The sequence below is a fragment of the Vidua macroura genome, chromosome 11, assembly GCF_024509145.1.
Source record: "Vidua macroura isolate BioBank_ID:100142 chromosome 11, ASM2450914v1, whole genome shotgun sequence".
In the NCBI taxonomy this organism is placed as follows: Eukaryota; Metazoa; Chordata; class Aves; order Passeriformes; family Viduidae; genus Vidua; species Vidua macroura.
This window is the reverse complement of record NC_071581.1, coordinates 23100879-23126625: the sequence shown is the minus strand read 5'-3', so window position 1 is coordinate 23126625 and position 25747 is coordinate 23100879. Positions and strand designations below refer to the sequence as shown.

Genomic DNA, 25747 nt, shown 5'->3' with positions numbered 1-25747 from the left:
CATCTGTAGAAAGATGGTTGGAGCAGTTGACCAGCCAAGTAATTGCCAGGGTTTCTTTTTGTTTTTAAAATAGAAACCAATTTCCAACAAAATAAGGAAGCATTCTGACAAAGGCATCTGTGAAGAAATATAAAAAATTTACTCTCTGCAGGGAGTCCAGGATCATTTCTCTAACTTAGGAGTCAACTGCTTTTCATTTACCCTCATTTTTTGTATTCTAACCCATACACAGACTTACAAGTTTTAGCTTTTATTAATCCTCGTTTACATGAGGTTCTAACTGTTAACATTGACAACTTGCATGAGCCAAGCAAACCGTTTCTCTTTTTTTCCCTTTCAAGCTTAACTATGGGACAACTTTATGAGAAGGAAAAGGACGAGGATGGATTCTTGTATGTTGCCTACAGTGGAGAGAACACATTTGGTTTCTGAATGGTGGGTCTTGGCTACTGTACCATCCTGCTGTGTATCTTGTAAATAGCTGATCGTTTTCTGTTCTGACATCCTCAGAAGTTCCTTCTATATACATGCATTTGTAACTGAATTTATTTCTTAATATATTGCTACATCTTGTTTTATTAGACTGTTAAATTATAAAAAGTTTTGTTGGTTTTGTGCATTTTTTTTCCTCACGGCTATGAATTCCCAGAGCCTCAGTTCTTTGGGGGGGGATACCTTTGATGACATTGATTAAATAATAAAGCAAAGTAGTTGGGCTACTAAAACATGAAGAGAAGAACACAACATTTATTCTGTTTTGCGATGTCAGCTTAAGAAAAATAAAAACAATAAATTGGTATTGGAAACATATTTGCTAGCTTATCCAAAACCAGGAGCAAGATGCTGATCATGTTAAATTGAGCTAGTATGTTCCTTTCTCAATTAACAAACAAGTACAATAAAAATTCCTGTCACAAACAGGCAGTGCTGTCATTTCTTTACCTTTATTTTGGCCAGAAAGTTACTCATCACATTTACCAGATGCTACACAGCTGCTTCTGTTACTTACTAGACATTGTACAGCTTCTCAAACTTTAGTGTGTGGCTGCTGATCCCAGGAAGAAACAAGTAGCTCTTTGTAGTTTTCAAAACCAATAGCTTCAGAGCTACTAATATCTCGCAGCTACTTCTATTTACAGGCAAAGAGGCAAACCCTTGGATTGTGTTGGAGAGGGTATGAAAAGCAGCTTATTGACCTAATTGCACAGTGCTGGAGTTCGCACTCTGATATTAAAGGATAACATTGTGCTGAGGTAGCATCACTTTGACCTTCCTAAGCAGCAAGGAAATGCTAAATACAATTTATATTCCTATTAGAAGTTTTAATTAATTTTCAAACTATGTGGTGCCTAAGAATCTAGTTTTTAAAATACTTCCAGTTACAATGGAAATTTACCACTTTCCAAGCTTAAATCAAATTCATACTAACTCAAATCCCCATGAAGATACATTATGCCTAGAATTGTTCAGATCTGCGGTCATTCAGAAGTATTGGCAGAAGGACTCCAAAATGTGAGCGTAGGAGCCTGTGAAAGGTTGACACTACCCTATTAACTGCGGCTTGGCACAGTAACTGTGATGCATGTGCTTACTGCATCTGAAAATGTGCTGTTGATCTCAGTAAGCCTTTCATTAGTCAGAATAGCGCTGCATTGTAAACCACTGCTTTAGGAAACATTCTGTCAGTGCTTCCATCCTGAATTACTTCTAACTCCCTTTTCACACATTAATGCTTACTCTTAACAGAATTTTTGATTCAGAATGAAGAAAAGTGGTTTCACCTGTCATTTTTTAAATTACCTTTTATTACTGGAAAATGTTCTGTTTCCTTTATGCTGAAATGTTACCATTTTTCTACTGTTACCAAGTAATACTTTTTTCTTAGCTGTTAACGGAGGAGTAAGAAACACTTAAAATGCTAGATAAAGTTAATTACATGCTACTAAAACAGATGTATCTGAAACCAAGGGAAGATTTTATGATTGAGGCAACTTTTGGATTACCCTTCATAAGCCCCTAAACCCCCCACATAACTGCTCTCTTTAAAATCTCTGTATTTATTAGTTTAGATTTAGGAGCCCAGACATGCAAGCAGTTCCAGATAATGTAAGGATAAATATTCTACAGCAATAACTTCACTTTTCATCTGCAGGTACATGTAAAATGGCAATAAAACATCAAAAGGTTTCCTTTTGAAATGCAGAGGTGAAATGCATCCCTTTAGATAGGAGACTCCTGTAAAATTATATAAAACATTTGAGGCCATATGATCTTCATTTTCTATTAACGCTTCGATTGATGCACTGAACAAAAAACAAAGAAATACCTCACTGTACCTACACCAACACCTCTATGTCACTTATCTCTAAGCTAAATTGAAATGTCATCTCCAATATAACTAAACCAGTACTGGATGAATTTAGTATTCAGTCAATATTTAGCGTATTACTATAGACCATGATTACATTATAGACATTATTATAGAACAAATTTAGACCATTTAGATGGTCTTTCCTCAAAAAATATCTTGCTTCTACATCTATATATGTTAATTGTATATATTACGTAGCTATCATTGCTGCAGCCCTCTTATGACATTATCAGACAGTCTGAGAGAAAACTCCAACACCTTTCTTTCCTCCTTGCCAACAGAATTCTGCCCTCAGCAGCACAACCCTAACTCTTCCTTTCCTGTAGTGCTTAATGCATTTATTGCAGAGGTCTTTTAACTCCTAGTGAAAGGCTGCATCTTGTTTTGGGCTCATGGTTTGTTTTTCTACAAATACAGTAATTTAAATAGTCTTCATTTTACTTGCAATGTACCGAGATCAGTAAGCCTTCCAGCCTGTGTTAAGGTGAGCAGTGGAAGCACACTCTCAAGATCAAAACCTTGCTTTTCCAAAGACAGTGGGATGCTAGCATCTGGTCTTGTGGAACTGCAGCCTCAAGGTCAAACATGATTACTCCTACCCTTGAGAAAACCACTTGTTTCTATGCTCTGGTTTTGACTTCCTTAAAGATAAGCAGTCTGTCCTGCCTTCTTACTATGACTGAAAACAGAATGACACCTCTAATAGTGACACTGTTAAAGACAGCCCACTCAATGATTACAGTTTCTTTGTCCTGCCGATTAGGAGCCATTGGTCCCCAAACAAGTTTGGGACAGGCAAGGACTTATCTGGGTAATACAGATGCCCTCATTTTACACATATGGTGAGAATCTTGGTGCCCTCCTATGCTCTGCCACTCCCACTGCCAATTGTTTGCTTGTCCTCATTAACCATGCACTGTGGGCACTTCATTCCTGCTGCTTCCCTCCCTGCTAACTCTGCTCTCCTGTGGCAGAGTCTCTGCATTCTGCTGTCCTCCCCGTGCCTTGCCTATCTTTGTTTTTGGGGTGTCAGCTATCCCAGTGCAAAGGAGTGATACAGGCTTGGAACATGTCAACTGTTACTTTCCAGGAACAATTCCTCCAAAGATCTGCTGACAATGATCCAAGTTTAGTTTGCTACCAATTACAAAAGTAGAGACTTTTCTTTCCTATCTCTGCATTTTTCCCTTCTGATTTTTAGAGCAGTTTCATGCCAACAGCATGTACCTGTCAGCATTTCCTGACATTTTCAAATGAAACAAATGCAGCATTTAAATACTGATTTTCCATCACAGAAATGCCATACAGTTGAGGATGAAATCCCACAGGCTTAGCCCCTCAGCCTTTTAAATGCTGTTCTGTTTCAGCTCCTTCCCTCTCTTCACATATTCACTGACTTGCTCTAGGCTTAAGTATGTCCTCAACTCCATCCAAAAAGTGAGGTTAGCATCAGTGTTCAGCACCTCAAAAACTACTTTTAAACCTTACAGGTAACAGAAAAGCATCAGTCTACAGTTCACAAGTATTTTAGAAATGCAAGACAAAAAAGTCTTACCAGGAACAATCCTAACAGCCAGGCTCAAATTTTAGAAAATAGTTAAAAGAATTTAAACCATCTAACTGCTTACCTGAAAACTGATGCATGTCTACAGAACTAGTCTTACACAACCCATTTTAATATTGCAGCTGGATAGGAAATAGGAACATTCCAGTCTGGTAAGCAGGTTCACTGCAGACATTGTTGATTAACTATGGGAAACTAGGGATGGTAAGTTAATAATTTCTGCAAGATTTCAGCAAAGAACAACGGTAAACTTCAGGAACCTGGAAATCTACTGGTAGCTCTTCAGGTACGCTATTGAACTCTGCCCTTGGAATGCTACTTGCTTGATTACAGGAACAGCTACCATTTATCTTCAGCAGTTCACCCTGTAGCCCATGTGCAATGGCATCTGGCCATTTTTTTATCCTCTGATGACTACTCCAAGTCCCTTATCTCCATAATCCCTGGCCCTCTACAAACACATAAAATTACTTCCCCCTCACCAGTACAACTGGTATTTCTGCGTGTTAATGCTGGATTTGAAAAAATGGGCATATACGCACAGAATTCAAGTTGTTACTTCTTGAACAAGATAACTATTCTTACTTGACAAGTCAACCTAAGTGTGAAGCAAAAAGGATTTGCTGCAATCACTTCTCATACTGTAACGTTATGTGAACTGTTTGGTCAAATATGTAGCTCAGCAGGTTGACAACGAAGGCTGTTTGGAAAACTGCTGTGCCCATTTTTCAAATCCAAAACTCTAGGACACCAAAGAACAAAAAAAATTCAAATCACTAAGGAATTTTTAAGTTCTAAATTATCCACTTTTAAGTTCTAACTCATCTATCTTAAAGTTAGATTCTAAGTTCTAACTTAAAGTTAGAACTTTAAGTTCTAACTTTTTAAGCTCTAAATTATCCACTTCTTTCATCTTGACATTGCCTTGTCCAAGTATTTTATGAATTGTGGTTTACAAGAGAAAAATACAAACGGGGAACGTGCTCAGTAGCAGTTACACAGTCCTGAAATTGTTCACAAAAGGCAGTAACTGGGACAGAAGGTTTAAGGAGGAATAGAAGGTACATGCCAGAGACTACTTGCAATACTCCCCAAGGCATCTCCACTTTTGCCAGGCTATTAATGAACACAAGGAACAGTGACATAAATGGCTGAGGCATTTTTGCTTTTAATTGACCATTTCCCACAGAGGGGCATGGAGATGGACAGTGCTTTTAACACTGAAAAGTACGTAAATGTTTGCCTGTAATTACACAGGATTGGCCAATTTGAACCAAGTCATTCAGGAGTTTTCTTTCCTGCCTACAGAAGCAAAGCAGTTGAAACGTTATCTGGCAAAGTCCTGAAATTGAGATGAACAGGATATCATAAGTAGTATTATTTGACACAGACTCCTCCCCAGTGCTTTTGCTTCTGCTGTGGCAGTATCTGTGGCTATGTTTAGTAAATAGCAGCATATATAAAGGATTCCCCAAAAAAAAAGAGACACTTTAACAGAACTAGTTTTTCCAGTTAAAGCAATGGGGCTGGGGGACATAGCAAATTCTTGTAGGCACCAGACAACAAGAGCTCAGAGTTATGTATGTATTACTTATTATACACGAGAGTTGTCCCAGCAACAGAAAAACAACCACAACATTATGAGAAGTGGAAGAAAAAAGTGACACTAAAATTTTCCATAGTACCGCTTGAATTTCAGTTGACGTTGCTTTCACTGCAATGACTATGGCTGGTAGATCATATCCTCAGATACTAGGATAGCACATCACTGCTTCCTTTCTTTTGGAGGCATATTGTTTCAAGCAATGATCCTTTTCTATATTTCAATAAAAAGAGGCTTCAACTCAGTAAAAATAAAAGTATTCCGTAAATTGCTTTCCTTTTCACTCCTGCCTCTTTACAGCACATAAACTAGAGGGTGTCTTTTTCTGGCCCTTGAAATGCAGAGGTATCTGCTGCGGACCAGAGCTTATTCCTGGATTCACATAGTCACATGGATTCTCATGTGAAGTGCAGGTATTCCTTGGCATTCTTGACCCAACCCAGCAAAGCTTGGCTACGCAGCACTCTCCAGGCTTCTTGATAATTTAATGCAGCTTCCTTGTAGTCCCAGTAGGTTTTTAGCGTCTTCATCCTGACAGAAAATGCACAAAAATGAAAACAATTCTATGATCCTATTGAATATGAGGTCACAAAATGAAAAAAGAAATCAAACATCTAAGGATATGAACTCTTCCACGCTACTTACTGAAATTCTCTTCTAGGGAGACTTGGAGACGCCCAGGCTTTAAAGACAGACATTGTCATCAATCTCACAAAAGGAAGCAAAACAACTCTTCTAGCACTAGAAATGTCTGTGTTTGACTATATGACCACAGGTTACAGAAAACTTCCATGACAGCAAAAACCACTGAAGCAAAGCTGAAAAGGTAGCTAGGGTGCTTTGAATTGGGTGGAAATAGCCTTAGCGTGCTAGAAAATTGGCTGGAAGGGAAAAGGACAGAATGAACTGGAGAATTTTTCTTTTCCAACAAAAAACTAACAGGGAAAAACGAGACAAAGGAGAAAATACTCTCTTTTCTTTCCTTAAAGCAAAAGAGACACATCAGTTTTGGTGTTATTCCCCTTCCTCAAGTAGCAACTACGCTCCACAATCTCAGCAGAACAATTGGTTACTCTGCTGAGTACATTATACCAATGATTTTCAAAACAGGAAAATTCAGGTCTAGAGTATCTGAACACAAGTGTCTGTAAGACAATTTCATCAAGATTTTTTTTCCTTTCCTTGCATTCCGTTCCCAACCTCTTTCACCTTCCTTTGCCAAAGCATCTGTCAGCCACATGTGATAGGCAATGTTTACACACTAAACCCAACATGAAGGGAAGATCATAGGCAACATGACCTTCACCAAGAAAGAGCCAAACTGCTACAGGAACCCTAATCTGTGAGGTCTGAGTACTACTGCATTAACTTCTAAAACAGGCTTTCAAGCTCAAGGGCAATTATGATCACCCCTCAAAAAACCCCACAGCTCTACGACAACACCAGACCATCAGAAGCTGTGTTTGAGGCACTCAGCATTCTGCCATGAATTTATTTCTAAAACACCGTGACATGCAAAGCAAGCCATATTATCTACCCTTCAAACCTTGCGTTCAGAAAGGTGGAAGAGTGGAGCACCTGTCTATGCCATTGCTGAATACGGGAGATATATTCTCCCTTAAAAAACCTGCCCTGCACTCTTATCACAGCCAATCCATTTTGCTTTCTCCACCTCTTTCACATAAATCATACTCAGTGAAATGAACCTGTGAGCTGCTCTCAAAAGTCCCACGTAAGGGCCCCACTAGAACTCTCCCCCACCTGGCCAGTGGAATGGCCACAGAACCCCATTATCTGTACTGGATCTGGAACTGGAATCCTCCATACTGTGAACTGAGCAAGAAAGAAAAATAATAGTACAATCTTAATTGTGATGGCTCCTGATTACAATTTAAGAGAAAAGAGGATTAGTCACTCATTTAATAAGCCCAGCAAGAAAGTCAGGACAGGTTTATTTTAGAAAGTCTCCCTTAGATTCAAACAAAGGACCATACAGCCAGCCACACCTTGTACAAACAGCAATGCCTGGAGACTCTTTATGGTGGATGCCACTGTATGACAAGAGAAGGTTTTCACTTCCCCAGGTGGTGACTAGGGCATGTTTTTTTTTTCCTAACGGCAGGGAAAAAAACCCCAGTAATGCAAAAAATCTCCTTTGCCACATTACCATCAAGTGATCTGCAAACAATACTGCAGAGGATTTTATGTAACAATTCAGATTAGCAATAGCACAACACTGTCCAATGGTGTGTCACCATTCCCTTGGCAGTGAGCATGGAAAACATGAAAAGACAAAAAAAAAAAAAAACTATTTATGCACCAGTAATTTCAAAATGTTAACATGTGAGAGGGAATCAACAGAAGAAAATTAGGTATGACAGGTGGCAGTAACAGGTAATAAATAAACAACATTAGTCTACCTAGAGAGAGGAGTGAGAATTTAAGTAAGGCACAGAAGACAGATCATAAGAATTATTGCAAAGGAAGAAAGAAGGTGGGACAGCATTATACAGTACTATCTGCTTCTTGGTAAAGTAGCTCATACCAGCCAAACACCACCTCCTTCTCGGTGTCATCTGAAAGCAAATAAACGAAATCCTTAAAAAACCCAAATTGATGAATGTCATGCTTAACATCCTAAATAAGCTATACTACTATCAATACCTAAATTTGCCGTTTTGAAGAGCCAGCAAAGTTCTGGCCCCAGTGGGCTGTCTACCTGTTCCAATTTAACAGTACCCACACAGATCCTCTTGTGTGAAGAATGAATAAGTCACAAAAAGCAGGAGAAGAAGCTTTAGACACACACATACACACAAAAAAAAAAAAATCCCCCCCAAAAAAACCACAAAAAAAAAAACAAACAAAAAAAAACCACAAAAAAACCAACCAAAAAACCCCAAAAAAACAAAAAAAAAAAACAAAAAAAAAAAAAAAACCAAAAACAAAAAACAAACAAACAAACAAACAAAAAAAAACCCGAAACAAAAAACCCAAATAAAAACCCAAAACAAAACACAAAAAAACAAAGCCAAAAGAACATCAGAATAGAAGCAGTTCCATAGTTCCATGTAAAGCTTTAAACTCCTGGTTCCTAAGTCTGACAGTGGACAACAGTAAATGAAGGCAGCGCTAAATGAAGAATAACCCTTGTCCTAATATACCCTACAACTACAAAACAAGCTGTTCAGCAAATTTCAAAGTACTACAGAATGAGCTTTCCTTGATGGATCAGAAAAGATGAGAGGCAAGAGAAATGGACTAGAGTAGTCAGGGAAGGAACTTAGGGTTAAAGTGGAAAAAGGAAAGTGCATGATAGCACAGCTTTAGAGCTAACCATTTGTGGGAAAACAGAACAAGATACATCTGAATGTGAAGAAAATACAAAACTGGTAGCAGTTAAAGACACAGAAGTTTAAAGAAACAGTTTGAGAGTGTAGGATTTCTTATCTAAAGTTCACTCAAACTTAGACTCCAAGGGGGAAAGAAAAATCAAAACATCAGAATACCATGTAGGAAAAAAAAAGGAAGATGAAGGAAACAGAATCACTAAGGCACTTTTTAATTTTGCTTTTTAAGTGAGGAAGAGGAAAAACTAAAGACTTCAAAGGAAATCAGCTGCACAAGCTGACTGGTGAGCTAGCACCTCCTCTGTATAAATAGAGTTTGTGCAGTGTAAAAACAATGTCACATCTGTGAATCAGCTGGACTTTCGTCAGGAGAAGCCCAGACAGACAAACAGTAGAGGACAAAAAAGTCAAAGGAAACAACAAGGCCAATGGTCTAGAAAAGCCCTGAGGTGAAGTGACTTTATGTAAGCAGCATGTGATCAGCATAATGAGTCACCTACCCAACAATGCACAAGTTCACAGTACATTTTGAGGAAATTATGATAGCTAAACAAGTGAGGACAAACTCCCACCCAAAAGAGGCTAAAAATTTTATATTTCAAACTGATTTAAGGACAAAGTATCTCTACTTATAGAATCAGTTGAAAGCATCTCAGCAACAGCATGGTCCATATTGACATCGGAACTTTGAAACAGTTATGAGACACTTCCATAGACACAAGGTAACTGCAATCTTTAATTCAACAAAACTCAAAAGCAAGCAAGACCCATTAATTAAAGATCCAGGGTGCACTTTGTCTAAGTTTGTTGCATCTACTGTCTTAGTACTATGAAAGGCTGAAATGGCCTATCTCCCCTACCTTCAGGCACATATGCCTCCTACTTCCTTGGCATAGGTTTAGTCTGGTTCAGATTTCCATTAAGTTCATTAGTCCGAGAGAAAACAAAGAAGACAAGGAAATTGTTTTCAGCCACATTACCTACTTGAACTGGCTCATCATGAGGTTGGAGAGGTTCTACTGATACCAGGGAGGAAACAGGAATCAAGAGCCAGTAGCAGCAGTGAACTGCTGTGGGACCACCTAATCAGCAGCTACAAGCAGTTAAACTGGCTCAAGAGTTGGGATAACTGCATCCTAAAGCTGGTGAAATTATATCTGGAAGTAAGTCTAAAATAAAATAAACCTTCCATGACAATGGATTTGGAACTCTCTACATCTCCCAGAGTCTCTAAAACAAAGAGAACTAAGTTTCTGTACATGTGAAACTATGTTTTTACCTTTATAGTATACCACCAAATATATAATGCACCTAATGCTATGCCAGACCAGATGATTACTGGAAGTAATTAACCCCAGTCTGATAAACTAAATTTGTTTTTAATAATGTAAAGGAAAATTCCAATTATGGCTTCCTCAGACAAAAGCTGCTTTATTTTCTTCCCAGAAGATCTCTGCTTATACAACATATGCACTGCAGAAAGAGCCCTACCTATCCTTACCAACCATATGAGAGAAAAATGCAGAAAGAGCACTATCTCACTTTACTAGCTCTTACTACACCATACACTAAAACAAAAACTGATTTTAACCTAAACTTAAAAAAAAAAAAAAAAAAGAAAAAAGGGTTTTTTATTCAAACTCTTCCTTCTGGTGAATCAAAGAAGTGAAATTTGATGGAATTACTAAACACCAACTAGATATCAATAACTCCATGGCAATTTTGGGATGCAGGGTTTGAATACCACCAAGGGTAGAAAGCTGCAGACAGCTGATCTAATAGCTCATATTTTCAAAAAAGATACCACTTCCTCATCTTGTGTCTCTTTCCACATTTTTCAAGTATCAAACTTTAACAATGGACTTATCTAAAATGAGATTCATGAGCAGATAACTGTATCATTACAATATTCTTCAGTTTGATTAAAATAAATTCACTCTTCTAAAGGCAATGATAATGTCTTTACCGTAGAGTATCTGGTAGATCCTCTTGTGAAATACTTGTCACCAGCTTTTGGAATTTATGGAAGAATTCCACTTTACAGATTTTGGATCTGATATAAAAAAAAAGTTTAAAAATTAGAAATTCTGATGGAAAAAAAAATCATAAATTCACTCCACCTTACAGCAGCACATCCCAGCTAAACATTTTTGATAGAAAGCATTATGTTCACTTCCCAAAGAATGTAAAAACTTCTCTATTGTTTACCTACCCCACCCAAGCTGCCCTCATGCCTTTTTCCTTAAGTTTAAATGCTATATTGACAAAAAGCTCCATTGCCCCATTCTCCCAGCCAGCACTCACCACTTTGCAGAATGAACATTTTAATATCACACTGTTATTTGCATGAAACTGCACTGTTCTGCATGAAACTGCAGTTCACAGCTGCAGTAAGGTTTAGCCAGAAGGACTAGTCCCAGAACAGATCAAACAAGCATGGGACTCCAAAGGCTTTTTCAAACTGTTAAATTTTGTATTATTCAAAACAAAAAAAAGAAGGAGCAGAAATATCTGGAACAATGCTGATGTTTTCACAATGGTGATGAGGACACATTCAGCAACAGCTGCAGGGCAGTTAAATACAAAGAGGCTTATCAAAAAATAAAGTGAGCCAAAGTTTTAAAGATCTTCAGAAGATACTATATACATCTGTCAGCTTTGAGCCCTTCTATTTCCCCAAAGAGATGGCAACCAGAATCACTGTTTATAAAGTGCAGCTTTGTTTTGAATGGCCCAGTTGTTTCCTCCATTTAATTATCTTTGCATACTCGTCTTAACAATGACAGATTCAGTTCTCCAACAAATGCAAGCTGATTCTCACTGAAAACAAAATCAATTAAAAAAAAAAAAATCTTCCTATGTTGCTAGCATGTATTTTAAGAACATCAAAAATGGCATAGTATCATAGAATCGCCAGAAGGATCATCGAGTCCAACTCCTGGCCCAGGAAAACCCCAGTAATCCCAGCATGTACCTGAGAGCATTGTCCAAGTGCTCCTTGAACTTGGGCCGCTGTGACCACTGCCCTGGGGAGCCTGTTCCAGCACCCGACCACTCTCTGGGTGAAGAACCTTTTCCTAATATTCAGCCTAAGCCTCCCCCGACAGAGCTCCAGCCGTTCCTCGGGCCCTGTCACTGGTCACAAGAGAGCAGAGAACAGTGCCTGCACCTCTGTGTCACCCCACGAGGAAGTTGCAGCCTGCTGTGAGGCCTCCCCTCAGTTTGCCCTTCTCCAGGCTGAACAAACCAAGTGACCTCAGCTACTCCTTGTAGGGCTTCCCCTCCTTCATTATCCTGATGGCCTCCCCTTTGGACGCTTAGAGCTTTATCTTCTTACATTCCCATGCCCAAAACTGCCCCCAGGAGGTGAGGCCACACCAGAGCAGTGCAGAGCAGGACAGTTCCCTCCTTCACCTAGCCACCAGTGCTGGGCCTGATGCCCCCCGGGATGAGAGTGGCCCTCCTGGTTGCCAGGGCACTGCTGACTCTCATCCAACTTGCCATTAACCAGGACTCCTAGGTCCCTTTCCATGGCCTTGCTTTCCAGCCTCTCATTCCCCAATCTGTCCATACATGCATGTCACCCTGTGCCATGTGCAGAAACTGGCATTTGTCTTTGTTAAACTTCATACGGTTGGTGATTGCCCAACCCTGTTATTTGTCAAAGTCTTTCTGCAGGGCCTGTCTTCTTTCAAGGGAGTCAACAGTTTCTGCCAATTTAGTGTCACTGGCAAACTTAGTGTACCTTTGACTCTTGCATCCAAGTCATTTATTAGGATGCTGAAAAGCACTGGCCCTAAAACAGAGTCCTGCTGAACCCCACTGGTGATGACGGCATGCAAAGATGCTCTAAAATTTAATATTCAATTTAATTTGTCAAAGTTTCATCTTGTAGTTTTTGGTGGTTTAGTTAATTAAGCATTAACAAAAGCACATACCAGACATTTACCTACAAATTCCTTTCAGTCAGTCAGCCTTACTGTCCTTGGTATTTAATGTTATCTAGCATATTGAAAGGGGGGGGGAAAAACCCTGAAACAACACTTCCCAACAATCACCCTGAGATTCCTTGAGAGGAAAAAGAATGTTGAAATACAAGTCTTGTTTATTATTAAGCACCACCAGTCCCAATAAGGTTGTAAGTTCCTTATTTTCATTATAAAAGTTCCTTTTGTGACTGTTTACCTCAAAAGCATAAATAGTTTACTTGTTCATTGACATTGTTTTTAATTCTGATTTCCTAAGGAAAGGAGACATTTGTAATCACGCAGTCTTGTAGGCTCTAATAACTTTTGAAAGTTTTAGTGAACTTCAAGCACATGTCGAGAAGATGATCTTTCAACAATAATTGAGTTCTTACACTTTTGTGCTAATTGTCAGCTAGGAGATGGCTCTCAAGTTTTAGAGCTGATGCACAAATGCTATGTTACAAATTTAATCCTACTGAGAAAAAGGGGTTAGCTGGTTTGTTTGATCTTTCACATGTCTTCTGGAATACTTGCATATTGAAAGTAAATATTCTACAGTGCACATGGAGCCTGTCTTAAAAGATGCACTAAGTCACCTAGGTCACCTATGTCAGCAATACCCCCTACACCAATACTGGTCACAAACCACTGAGTTTCTGATCCTCCTCTTTCCACTGAAAATTTGGAAATACTAGGATATACCTGGATAAATTTCAGTCAAATCAGGCCTAACTTCAAGACGCTCAGAACGTGCAACTTGCAGGCAAATGAATACATTCTCCACAAGAATTGTCTAAGCTGTATTTACTGTGTTATTCACCCCTTGTCAGGACTGTCATCATCTTTCCAAAAAGTCTGGGAAACATGAACAATATGATCAGTGATAATTTGGTAGTATAATCAGCCAACAGCTAAAACATGAACACCAATCCTCAAGGTGAATTTTCACAGAACAATGATAATTTTGGCCACCTCACCTAAAATGGAGATAATACAGAGATGGAGAAATTTGTCTGCAGTTGCTTATGAGTAATTCCTCTTAACCTCATGAAAAATAAGTAATCATTTCTTTAAACTATGACTGTTGATAGAGGATTTCTTAAAGAGCCAAGTGACAAGTTGGCTGAACCAAGTGCCAAGATGAGTTGGAAAGGTGACATGCTCATGTTAGGAGTGTGCTACCATCATTTCAACACATTTTCAAACTTTAAGGCAGAAAGTCATGTTTCAAAGCTGCACTTTTAATCATCATACATCCAGGACAGCTGGCTTGACTATTCAAGAAAAAGAAATCTCTAGAAAGAGAACATGCAATGCACACATTTCCCTCACAGTCAAAACCAGAAAGCAAAAATTCTGTTTCCTTCAACAGTAAACATCCTTATAATAAAAACTGATCACAGATCCTCACCACCATTATCTACAATGTTCTCAACAGGGATAAAGAAATAGGATAAACTTGTTAGTTCTCATGTAACTTTCATTATTCCAACTGCCCTCCCTCTCTTACACAGCGACTCTTCCCTTTCCCCTGCTCTCTACTTTCCCCCTTCTTCACCACTCTCTGGATTTCCTCCTGCTCTGACAACATCAGATGAGCTGACAAAGGCACGTAAGCGAACAAATAAAACATGTCTGGATATTACAACACTCTCACACCTGCTCTGACGGCTCCCAATCCCCTTCTTTGTTGTTCCCTGGCGGAAACCGTCTGAGGTGACATCCAGAGGTTGTTCAGGGACTGCACTCCAACTGATGGCTGTAGAAGACATTGTTATGAACAAGGGAGATGCTCTTGTCACAAAAGCAGAACCAGAAACACTTCCTTTCATTATATTTGTTCATGTGCTGCTTCCCAAAAGCATTCAAACTAGAAAGAGGACCATGGTTTTCTAGGGCCACGATTCCAGTATGTAAAAGAATGTTTACTTTAAAAAAATGAAAACACACACACACACACACAGAGCTTTCATCTTCACTTGATCATTTAACAATCCATGCCTCTAAAATATCTGGTCTTCAGCTTTGTAATTCTCCATTTCTTAGGGGGATTCTACTTTCTTTTGTGCATCCTGTCCAGACAACGCATGAAAAAATTTCCAAGTCAGATGGCTTATTTTCACATCAGGCTGTAAAATACTGCCCTAAACTACTTGCACCAGTCACTCTATGTTTTCCTTCTTAATTTATTGACCGCTATTATTTTATTGTGTGCTCTAAGTAATTTCATGTTTGATAACTGACATACACCAAATATTTGTAGACTTTACTTGAAAAACATTATTAGGTAGTACTTAAATAAAAATAATTTGTTGAAAGAGATAGCAAGTGCCAACAGCCTTAAACTCTACCCCAAGTCTGAGAACTTTGTAATCATCTCAGGCTGTAAACTTCTTAATGCTGAAACTCTGTACACAATACCTTACAATTTCTAAGTAATGAGCAAAGCATAAGCAGCATGTCAACAGAAACTGACATGTCCAATCTGTCCCTCCATAGCGTAACAGCAGATTCTTCAACTTCTACTACCATGAGACAGCTTCCATTTCATAAATTCTCCCTCTTCTCTGTGTTCCTAACAGGCAAAATAGCTGCACATGCATTGACTCCTAAGACCATCTTGTTACTCAAGATGCTCAAAGACTGCTTATGTTACTCACCCTTGTATTACAATTCAGCTGTATGCTGCCAATTGTACTTACACAGTGATTCAAGTACAATGCTGTATCACTCTACTAAATTACAGTCCTGTGTAACATGAAATAACATTAGATACATATGACTGGTATTAAATCCTCCACATGTGAAATATCTAAAAATCACCTGGTTAGAGGGTATCTGTTTCTGACCAGCAGATACAAAGTTACTTAAAAATTAAAACATTTTCCATTCTTTCACTTTTTCATCATTACCTCAAACTTCAAAGCACTAAACAGAAAAGATATTTTCTTAAAATGACAGCTGAAATGTTCCCATCAAGCATCTTTCAATACTCTCTGTAATAGCCCTAAACTCAGCGTTTATTCTGATTTTTACTCCTTCAAGAAAATAAACCACCTGGCACAAATAAACTGTGCTAAGGCATCATTCATCTTTATTTAACAGAATGACCTGAGAAGTGTACAGCAAGAAAGACATACACCACATTTAGTCACAGCTGCTTTCAGGCCTTTTTTGGCAACTTAACTGGCACTATTTTTCAATGACGAAATTTGTTTCCTATCTCACAAAATTAAAATATTTTCCTTCCTGGCACTTGTAAATAACTCCAATTTAATGAATGTGAATTCCATTAAGGAATATCTCCATTCTATTTTATCATTAACTCTATTGTAATAGAAAAACTTCCAATTCTCATTCAGACAGAAAAGTCTGAGCAGAAGTAGGCATGTCCAAGTTAAAGAAACTACTTAGCCATGCACATAAAGCAGCAGTTCCTTTTTTCTTCCTGAATGAGACCATGTTGCAAAATCACATTGAGATTTAAGCATTCATGCATCACCACGGCAAATATGCTACGCCCAAAATATCTATCAACACAGCTTTTACACTACACTACTCTGAATTCTTTCTTCATTCACAGATTTTTGGAGCAATTACAAAAATAACTCAGCATGGCAAGTCTTTTATTCATTACCAAGGAGAATGCAAAACTAACTGGAAACAGAAAGCTTTTGTTTTCTTCTTGTACTCAACTTTCGTTGCCCCTGGTTATTTTCTGTCTGTGTTTAATTATAAATTCTTAATCACATCAACCAAGTGTTTATTCAGCCTGAAAACTGCCTACTGGAAACTAGAGGCTGAGACAAATATTAACAATTAAGTCATGACCTGAAAATAACTTCTTTCTTTTCGTACTTTGCCGCTAGCATACTGGGAAGGAATGATGTTCCATTCCAAACAACCAAACCCACCTCATTTCTATTCGGACTTTTGCACGCAGTTACGCAACTAGCCCAAATTAACTCACCTGCACTACAAGGAACAAGTTTTGTTTTGCTGTTAGTTTGAACTTCCTGAATTGCCTGACGGCTGTGTTCAAACTGAAGACCTGATTGAAGCAGCTTAACCTCCTGAGTGAAAAAACCATCTGGTAAAGATGAGATGTGCTGACACCTACAGTAAACACAGAAAAATGCAAGCGATTTTCAGTATGCTCTTCCCAAAAAAGACCATTTTGCACAATTTCCCTTCATAATCTAAAATACATTTCTTTTACATTAAAACTGAATTGAACATGAGTTATATAGGTGAGACAAGGAGGTTTGGAGGCATTTTTCCCTTCAGAAAAATATTTATTAAATAAAACCCCAAAGCCGCATTAATTTATTACGACCTTGTCCATCCTAAAAAAAAAAAAAAAAAAAAAGATGAATTGGCTTTTAAAAAGATCTTGTTAAAAGCTATTATGATCAATTAAGTATGCAGGACAAAAACTGCAATATACTTCTGCAATCACAAAGAAAAATAAAAATCATAAGGTATTTACATAGTCAACTGCATTACATCGGGAATTGTTTTACGAGTCTAAAGGTTTATAATCAAAGCCTAAAAACATACAAAGTATACCTACAGTTCCATGTGTATCTTATCTTTGTTACCTTAAATTACGGTTGCATACTGAATGACATTAGGATCACATAAGGAAAAAAACAGCATGTGTTTGATGACTACAATATTTACAGAGAGCAGGAATTAATACTGAGATTCATACTGTCAGATGCAATAGTCTGAAAATGTGCCTGACTGCACTAGGACTAACAAGGCTAGGCAAATTCTTGTTACGTGTCACAGAATGAGGAAATGATTATCCAGAAAGCTCCACCGGGTACGTCACTAGAGTTTCTCCATTAACAGACTTATGACCACTTTTATAATCATTCTAGAAGGATGGAGGGGTATAGAGAAAAGGAGTTACTAAACAAAGTCAAACCTTTCATATGAACTGGTCTAGTAACTACTGCTTAAAAAGATTGGTTCAGCTCCCTGTTTCTTTTCTTGCTCTCCTTTCCCCTCACTCTGCCCAAATCCACCTACCCTTCTCTACTCTACTGATTTAGCCTCCCAAGTAAGAAAAATATTCACTTCCTATTCTTGCTGCTGGGATAGTTTTCATCAACTGAAGAATCTGAGTAGGAAGAGGGCCAGTGCACAACAGATAACCTTCCTCATTTTGCAGCAGTGCAGTTCATCTCTCACACAGATCTCCCTGAGGTGACAGGTTATGTTATGAGAGCTCTACTAGTCATGGCAAGGAAAAAGATCAGCTCTTGGATGTAACTGAGATTAAAGAAGCAGACAAATTTGTACCACCAGGAAAATGCATATAAGCTTTGCCTCTCCAGTGTAACACAACTGTCCACTGCCAGCTGACCAGTACAATCTGTCACATACTATGCATCCTGAACCACTGCAGTAAATCAGAAAACAGCTGAGGTGGGAGGGGACTTCTTGTAGGTCATCTAGTTCAACCACCCCTCCTCCAGATGGGCAACCTACAGCCATCTGCTCAGAACAGTGTCCAGATTGCTTTTGAGTAACTCAAAGATGGGAGACTCCACAACCTCTCAGGGCAACCTCTGCCAGTGCTCCATCACCCTCACAGTAAACAAATGTTTCCTGATGTTCCAAGGGAACCTCACATGCTTCAGTTTGTGCCCATGGCCTCTTGTTCTATCACCAACACCACTGCAAACAGCCTAGCGCCTCCTCTTCTCTGCCACCTCCCTTCACATATGTATATGAATTGATAGGATGCCCACAAGCCTTCTCTTCTCCAGGCTGAGTAGTCCCAGCTTTCCTCACATGAGAGATGCTAAAAATCCACTATGCATCTTCAAAGGCCCTTTGTTGGCCTCTCTCCAGTATGTCCACATCTCTGTTGTACTGAGAGGCCCATAACTAGACACAGCCCTTCAAATGTGGCCTCACCAGTGTCAATCAAGGGGAAGGATCATCTCCCTGGACCCACTGTGATACTTGGCCTAAAGTGGCCCAGGACATCATTAGCTTTCTTTGTTGCTAGAGCACACTACTCGCTCGTTTTCAACTTCACATCTAGCAGGAACCCCTAGTTCTTTTCTGTGAAGCTGCTTTCCAACCAGGCAGCCCACAGCATGTATTGGTGCATGGGACAGTTTCTTTCCCAGGTGCAGGTTTTTACTTCCCCTTGCTGAACTTCATGGAGTTCCCACTTTTCTCCAGCATGCTGAGGTCGCTGTGGATGGCAGTACAATGCCCTGGCCAATCAGCCACTCCTCAGTCTTGAGTCTTCAGCAAACTGTCTGGGCATACAGTCTGCACCATCATCCAGATGACTGATTAACGAAGACATTAAGTAAGTTTGGACCTAGTGTTGATCCCTGGGATACATGGCTCCTTACACCTTTAATTACACTTAGCCCAATGATCACTACCTTCTGGGCCCAGTCATTCAGATCATTTTCAATCCACATGTCTGCTCATCCAGCTCACACTTTAACAGATCCTCTATCAGGATCTTACAAGACACATTATTGAAAGCTTACTAAAGTTCTAATATTTGTATGACACACGTTGTCTTCCAAAGCTCCCTGTCTCCATACGCACCATCTGAGGAGAGCACTTACCTTTCAATAACTGCTCTCCGCATAGCTTCTTGGCTATATGGACACTTCCCCACTATAACTGCTGACAGATACACTGGATACTGCAAAAAATGCATCAGAAGAGCTCCTTGACACCCTAATACATTCCAGCGAGCCAGTTTATCACTGCAGGACATAGAGGATGTTCTGTCTCCTCGACCTGGCTTCACTCGTAATAATCCCACACAGTGGTACCCCAGCCCAGGCATTCGGGAATCATCTAGCTCTCCAGGTACACATTTTGCTCCAGTTCTGTGAACATCTACTACCTTTGGTCTCACTAAGCCAGTCTCCTTATTAGCTGTTTGCATCTCTGCAGAACATTCATAGCTCTTCTGATTTGTGCTGTCTTCTCGTTTCACAGATCCATGCTGAACAGCCAGGTCTTCAGTGATTACAGAAAAACAACCACCATCATCAGTTTTCATTCTCTTGATTATATAATTCCTTGCAATCTTCTCTGATTTTCTTTTATCTTCTGGACATAAGTGATTATGGTTACTTCTACATACTGCTGATTGTACAGCTGCATAACCTTCAGTCAATGGCTTAGAAAGCTGGTTCTCTGGTTCACTGATTGGAAAAATAGAAGCATCTCCACCTGGAACAAAAGAAATAACATAAAATTGGCCAAAAACCCATTTGCGACTGGAACACATCATACCAGTAATATTACAACTACTAGTAGCTTTCACAGATCTGCACTCAGGAAAACTTAACTATGAGAACCTATTTTTGAAACAACATTGTCCTGTGCCATGCTGAATCAAATCTCACTGAACTTTGAGCCAATATATGCTTCAATTCAAGTTCTGCATTCTATTTAAGAGATAATCAAGAAAGCAAAATTTACAACCTATAAAGTAAAAGGTAACAAAGGCATTTGACAGACTACAAGAAGTGCTGAAGACTCGCAGGAAAACCAGCCTGATCTAACCAAACGATATGAACCTCAAAAGATTAATGAAAGAATAATCTGTCAAATAAGGGTGAAAACTTTAATCTGTATCACCGAAACAAGCTCACAACCAAAATTTTGAAGTTCAGCTCAAAGCAAAGCAAATCTGACAGGCCTGCTGATTTATGTGAGAAATTTCTCACAATATGAGAAAAAGAAGGCAATGAAATTATTCTCACTAATAAATGTGGAGACGTAATTTCTATTCTCAAATGCACTAATGAAGAAAAATAATATTGCGTATTCCAGCAATGCACTCAAAATCATGAAAATGTATGAGCAACTAACTCACTCTGAAGTACTGATGAGGCATATTTTGAGAGTTCTTAAAACTCCTTTGCTCCTTAACAGACTAGCTGTTGAAGAACACACCGCCGCATTCCTTCATTCTGTGAACAGATCTTCATCTTTGTGGTGATGGTTTTTTTAAACACATGAATGTTTTCCATGACAGACGTTTCATTACATTCCCAAAGAAGTTTTGTGTTGGGGAGCTAGTGATGTTTCATGAATGGGGCTTTTTTTTCCTGTTTTTCAGGAGCGTGGTTTTGGTTTGTTAGGGAGTTTTGTATGAGTCAGTTTTGGCTCTTCCCCCTCGTTTTTCTTTTTGCTTGGGTTTGGATTTTTTGTTTGCTTGTTGGTTTGGGGTTCTTTTTCTCTGTTTGCTTCACGGGGTTGGGGGTGGTTGTTGGTTGGGTGTGGGGTATCTTTTGTTTCGTAGTTTTTAGGAACGGTGCTAAATGTCAGTATTTCTTATTAAAATTTTAATCCAAGGAGATAATGTTTGAAGCAAAGCAACTAGGCAATATGGCAGGACCTCTGACAAGTATGTTATTTTCTGGAAAGAAAAATAATAGCTATTGTTTAAAGTGAAACATTCCACTATATAATGAGCAGTACATCAGACTTTCTGAGTTCTCCTGAATCACACGCAGTGAAATAAAATGCCAAATCTGTCTGGGGAGTCAAATACATCTTTGGGCACATATCGATAACATGAGTTGCTGCCTCGCTCTCAATCCACACCAAAGAGAGACAAAACAAAGACATGGGGCAGAAAAGACTCTATAAGTGGGAGCAAAGTACTTGGTTCACTCCAGCATACTCACATGGGGTATGACTGGAGAAGAAAATAAATATGATATTTGGTTTGAGTTTCCATTTCCCAGTTTCAGTTCCCGGACTAAAGATACATTGCTGATGGGAAGCTGCAAGCCACAGCTGATGGAGAAGATACCTGTTAGGCAGAAAGTTTTCATGAAACACTGACTTCCTTTTTGATACACGAGAAAACAACAAAACTTAAATACCATCTAGTGCCTGTTCTTTCCTGATGGGAGTCTATCAGGAGCCAATCATTTATGCTTTTACAGAGAGACGGCATCCAACATAATAAATGTAAACACATCATTGGAATTTTAATAACAGACCTCAAAGAGTTGGGTTCAGTGGAGTTAGCGTTAACCATCTCGAACTGCATAGGTAAAGTCCTCTCCTCCCACTGTGTGTGCTTTTATCAACTCTGCAATTCATCTTATTCTATGAGACTCAGTCTAGTGGCATTGAATTGCAAGAAACGCACTCATTTCTGCAGAATTACTGTTTTCCTGGCTCAGTTCCCTGAACCAGTTTATCCCACATAAACAAGAGGACTGGCACGTGGGAAAGAGCAAAAATTCTATCCTTGACTAACAGTCATCAGATCTGCATTGACGTCACATGAAATCAGATCCTAATTCTTCATACAGAGGTTCCAGAAAAACAAGGAAGAAGCAAGCATTTGTGAAAAGGCCTTAACACTACCTAGAAGTATAAAAATTAGGTTAAAATCCTGCTGACAACAGGAAAAAGAGTCTTGCCCACACAGAAGTAATGCAGTCTTTCACTACATTCTCATATGTGAAGCTACAAAATTTGGCTGTTTCAGCAATAGGTCAAAACCATTTCTATCACAACAACCTCAGGTGGCACTGAGTAACGGTACTGTTACAGCACTGAGTAAAATTTCATTCATGCCTCACCTCTGGAAGCTCCTCTTGGCCACAATTTCAGCATGGCTGTCATTCAGAATGTCTCCTAAACCAAAACCCAAATGCAAATACTAAATCATTACTAAAAAAAAAAAAAGACAAAACAAATGGAATTCGACATAGGACAGTTCTCCATATTTATTAGTATCTGAAGGTTTCCAATTGGTTTTAGAGTATTGCAAGATATTTAAACTTCCAATCCTGACAAAAGGAGGTCAACAGCCTACACAAATGAAGGATAAAAGTACTCAGTCTGCAGCAAGTCAGAGACTTCTCTGAATACCAAATTTTAACTCTTCTGATATTGGAAACCCTTTGAGTTGAATAAACACAACCATCCTTCAAAATCTTCCTGTGACTTTTGTTTCAAGCATAAATCTTGATATTCTCAAAACACATTCTGCCAGAAAATTTCAAGTGTTTGTTAAGCTTTTGGTTGAAGATTCTTTTTGAACTATGTCCTACAATTTTAACTATTTTTCCTGCAAATAATTCTGAGACTTACTAAGTATGCACATCTCATCTTCAGCTTTCCTGAACAGTATCTGCATGTTATGGTATGTAAAGGAACAGGAGCTGTAGATCATCTTTTATTTCAGGGGTAAAAGGCCAAGTGACAGAAATCCTCCTTAACAGTTTTAGAAGTTTGTAAGTGATCTAACAGATAACCATTAACATGACCTACCACCAAGTTAAAAACGTTATTGTAAGAGGAGAATATTTTCTAAATTTGAGATCACTGAAGACAAACAATGGCAAAACTAACTAGTGTTACTTTTTCCTAGTCCATTTTCTACTTATACCCTTAATATCTAGATTGTAAATGATACAACAGTTTGATCATATTTTTCCTAAATCAGTCAGAAAAATGTCTATATCAAAACTCTTCTGAGATGGCAAAATCACAAGAAACATCAAAAAAAATCTAAGATACAGAATCTAGTTTCTTCTCTTTTGCGCCACTAATTAATTTCAAAATGAAGGACACTATAGAGAACATAAAGTAGCCTAAACCAGATACAGGCAAAACCCTTTCTGATATCTCAGTCTAGTCCTCCTCTGAAGTCTAAAGAAGGTAGAAAGCCCTGTACCTACATATGCATGAACACTTTGCCCCCTTAGCCACTTTACAGCATTCATCATTACTACAGCTTTTTCCCTAGCAGAGGAGACAGATACATCATGAATTAAAAAATGGACACAGAGAGCGATGCAAGTCTCCTACAACACATAGCAAGGAACCGTAGTTGTGAGAAGCTGTGTTATCTATCCCATACATTTACTGTACAACACTTAAAACTGTCTAGCAGTAATATGCAGTAAGAAAGAAAAACCCTACTAGTGCCTCCCTGCTGGTTAGTACCAGCAGTGGTAACCTCTTGCATCAGACCCCAACAAAACTAGACTGCACAATTATTTTGCTTATGTTTTGTTTTGCTTTTTGTTATGAAGTCTTTGAGTATGCAGACTCGGGGCCTAAACTACACCTTTCCAAATATAAAAAGTTCATTCACCTTTGAGGCAGCAAGTGCAGCATTGCTTTGTGGCAGCCATTGTGGCTGCCTAAGCTCCTCTCTTGTTGATGAAGGAAGGTCTGCCTTACACTTATGGCTTCAATCCAGAATAAGTCTGAGCAGTATGCCTTGGACATTTTCACTGACTCTATGACACGAGCAAGAAAGAAGGTAGTACAGGTAGTCTGTTCTTGAATTTTATACCATACTTACCAGTTTTTCGCATTTTGTTTTGGCCAATACATTTTGTTCCAGTTCCCATAGCAACAACTTCCTTAGTTACTGAAAAAGAAACAACATTAACTGAAAAAACTATCACCTCTAGCATTGCTCTCATACAGTCATTCTAACACACAGAACACTGAGTAGAAGGGAATGTACAGAGAGGAAGATGACGCAACCTCACAGAAAGGAAACTGATCAAGAACTGACTACAGCAGGCAGAAGCACTAGTGCTACGAAAAGTCTATGACCACATAGGAGGAATGCTAATACGGGCTTGATATGCTAGACAGCACACAGCAGACACTGCCATAGCATTCCTCAGGCACATAAAAAATAATAAATACGGGATACAATCTGCCTAACAACACTGAAGTGCCACTAAGGGAAAAGAAGATGATGACAAACTAACACAAACACAAGATGTAGTAACCTGTTACAGGAGAGCAAACCTTTCTCGGGTTCTATCAAATCAAACACGTTTTTTCAAGAGCTTGTATTAGGAATTCAGGTCCTGCCTAGACTTTCACCAGATATTGAACAGCCAAGTGAAGGCTTTCATTGTCTTGTTTACAGTCTGGGAAGAATAGCATTTCACTAAAACCACCTCTTTCCAGAGAGAAGTTGTGAATCACAACAATTGCAAAGTTTACAATCACAAAGAGTAGAGAATTTGGGTGGAGACCGATGGAATAGGAAGGGATGCATGTTTTTTTTAAAGGCATTTAAAAAAAAGGAAATTTTAAAAAAAGGAAATATAAAGAAAGCACCAAGAACCTTCTCTGCCCCTCCTTTTCTCCCACCACTATCCCCAAAAATCATTCTTACCCTGCAAGTTTCCTGGACTATCAAGAGCCTCTCTTTGGGCTGCAGATTCCACTTTGACAACAGCTGCCAGGGAAGTCCATTCCCTGTTTGGATCAGGCTTCCCCTGCTTAGGAAGTCTGGTCCTGTAATGCAGGTAACATAGCCCAGCGATTTCATCAGCTGACCACATGGCTCTTGATTCGAGTGCAGGTTCTACACAGAATTGGATTCTATCACAACACTTGAATAACAACCCCCATCTTTTCAAACGCTACCATCTTGTTCTGCATGACACCATCCCGCACCACATTTCAACAACAAAGACCTAACTGCATCGTCCCTTTCAAGACTACTTATATGAAATAAGTTCTTCCAAATCGCAAGTAATAAAAAGCAACGCTAGAACCCTTAAGTGCAGCAGCAGGTGGGTCTGCCGGGCTCCCAAAGCTCCCACTATGGAGCCATCAACCGCATGCATCACGGCCACCCCGGTGAGGTCTCTGCAGCACACCTGAGGCGCCTGGCACCACCCGCCTCCTTTTCGAGGCCTCCCCCTTGCCGAGCGACCCGAGGCAGCCCACGCTCCGAGAGCGCTGCCGCCGCGCTCGGGCGCACCTCCCGCCACCCCGGCTGCAAATCCCTGCATGCCCCTCCCTACCCGCCGGGACACCGGCACCGCTGCTCCTCGCCAGGACGGACGGCGACAAACGAACCTCCGCGGCCGCGCCGCTCGC

At 39.3% G+C, this 25747-nt stretch overlaps 2 protein-coding genes across 7 annotated transcripts in view; one reads left to right on the top strand and one right to left on the bottom strand.

Moving 5' to 3' along the window:
- Nucleotides 1–918, top strand: part of GABARAPL2 (GABA type A receptor associated protein like 2) — a 4952-nt gene extending 4034 nt beyond the window's left edge. The window contains exon 4 of the mRNA XM_053987490.1: nt 342–918. Coding sequence (XP_053843465.1) covers nt 342–432 — 91 coding nt within the window. The 3' untranslated portion in view covers nt 433–918. The remainder of the gene's footprint in view (nt 1–341) is intronic.
- On the bottom strand, nt 728–25747 carry ADAT1 (adenosine deaminase tRNA specific 1). Of its 6 annotated transcripts, XM_053987479.1 has the most exons (11): nt 25672–25747; nt 25035–25226; nt 24198–24266; nt 22462–22516; nt 21550–21677; nt 19752–20083; nt 19465–19544; nt 16827–16972; nt 14516–14615; nt 10855–10941; nt 728–6069 (listed from the first exon to the last, which is right to left on the bottom strand). In XM_053987479.1, the coding sequence occupies exons 2-11, from the start codon at nt 25201–25203 to the stop codon at nt 5937–5939; spliced, it is 1299 nt and encodes a 432-aa protein (XP_053843454.1). In that variant the 5' UTR covers nt 25204–25226; nt 25672–25747; the 3' UTR covers nt 728–5936. The 6 variants fall into 6 exon arrangements, with proteins under 6 accessions (XP_053843454.1, XP_053843450.1, XP_053843451.1 ...); XM_053987475.1 differs by having other exon boundaries at nt 19465–20083; XM_053987476.1 differs by lacking the exon at nt 25672–25747 and adding an exon at nt 25525–25599 and having other exon boundaries at nt 19465–20083.

Excerpts from the sequence above, each read along its gene's own strand:
- ADAT1 (XM_053987475.1), bottom strand. The coding sequence starts at position 25,203 with ATGTGGTCAGCTGATGAAATCGCTGGGCTATGTTACCTGCATTACAGG. Across the intron at positions 21,678-22,461 it reads GCCAAGAGGAGCTTCCAGAG|GTATCTTCTCCATCAGCTGT; the intron begins GTGAGGCATGAA and ends TCTGCCTAACAG. Across the intron at positions 6,070-10,854 it reads GATCTACCAGATACTCTACG|GATGAAGACGCTAAAAACCT; the intron begins GTAAAGACATTA and ends ATTTTCTGTCAG.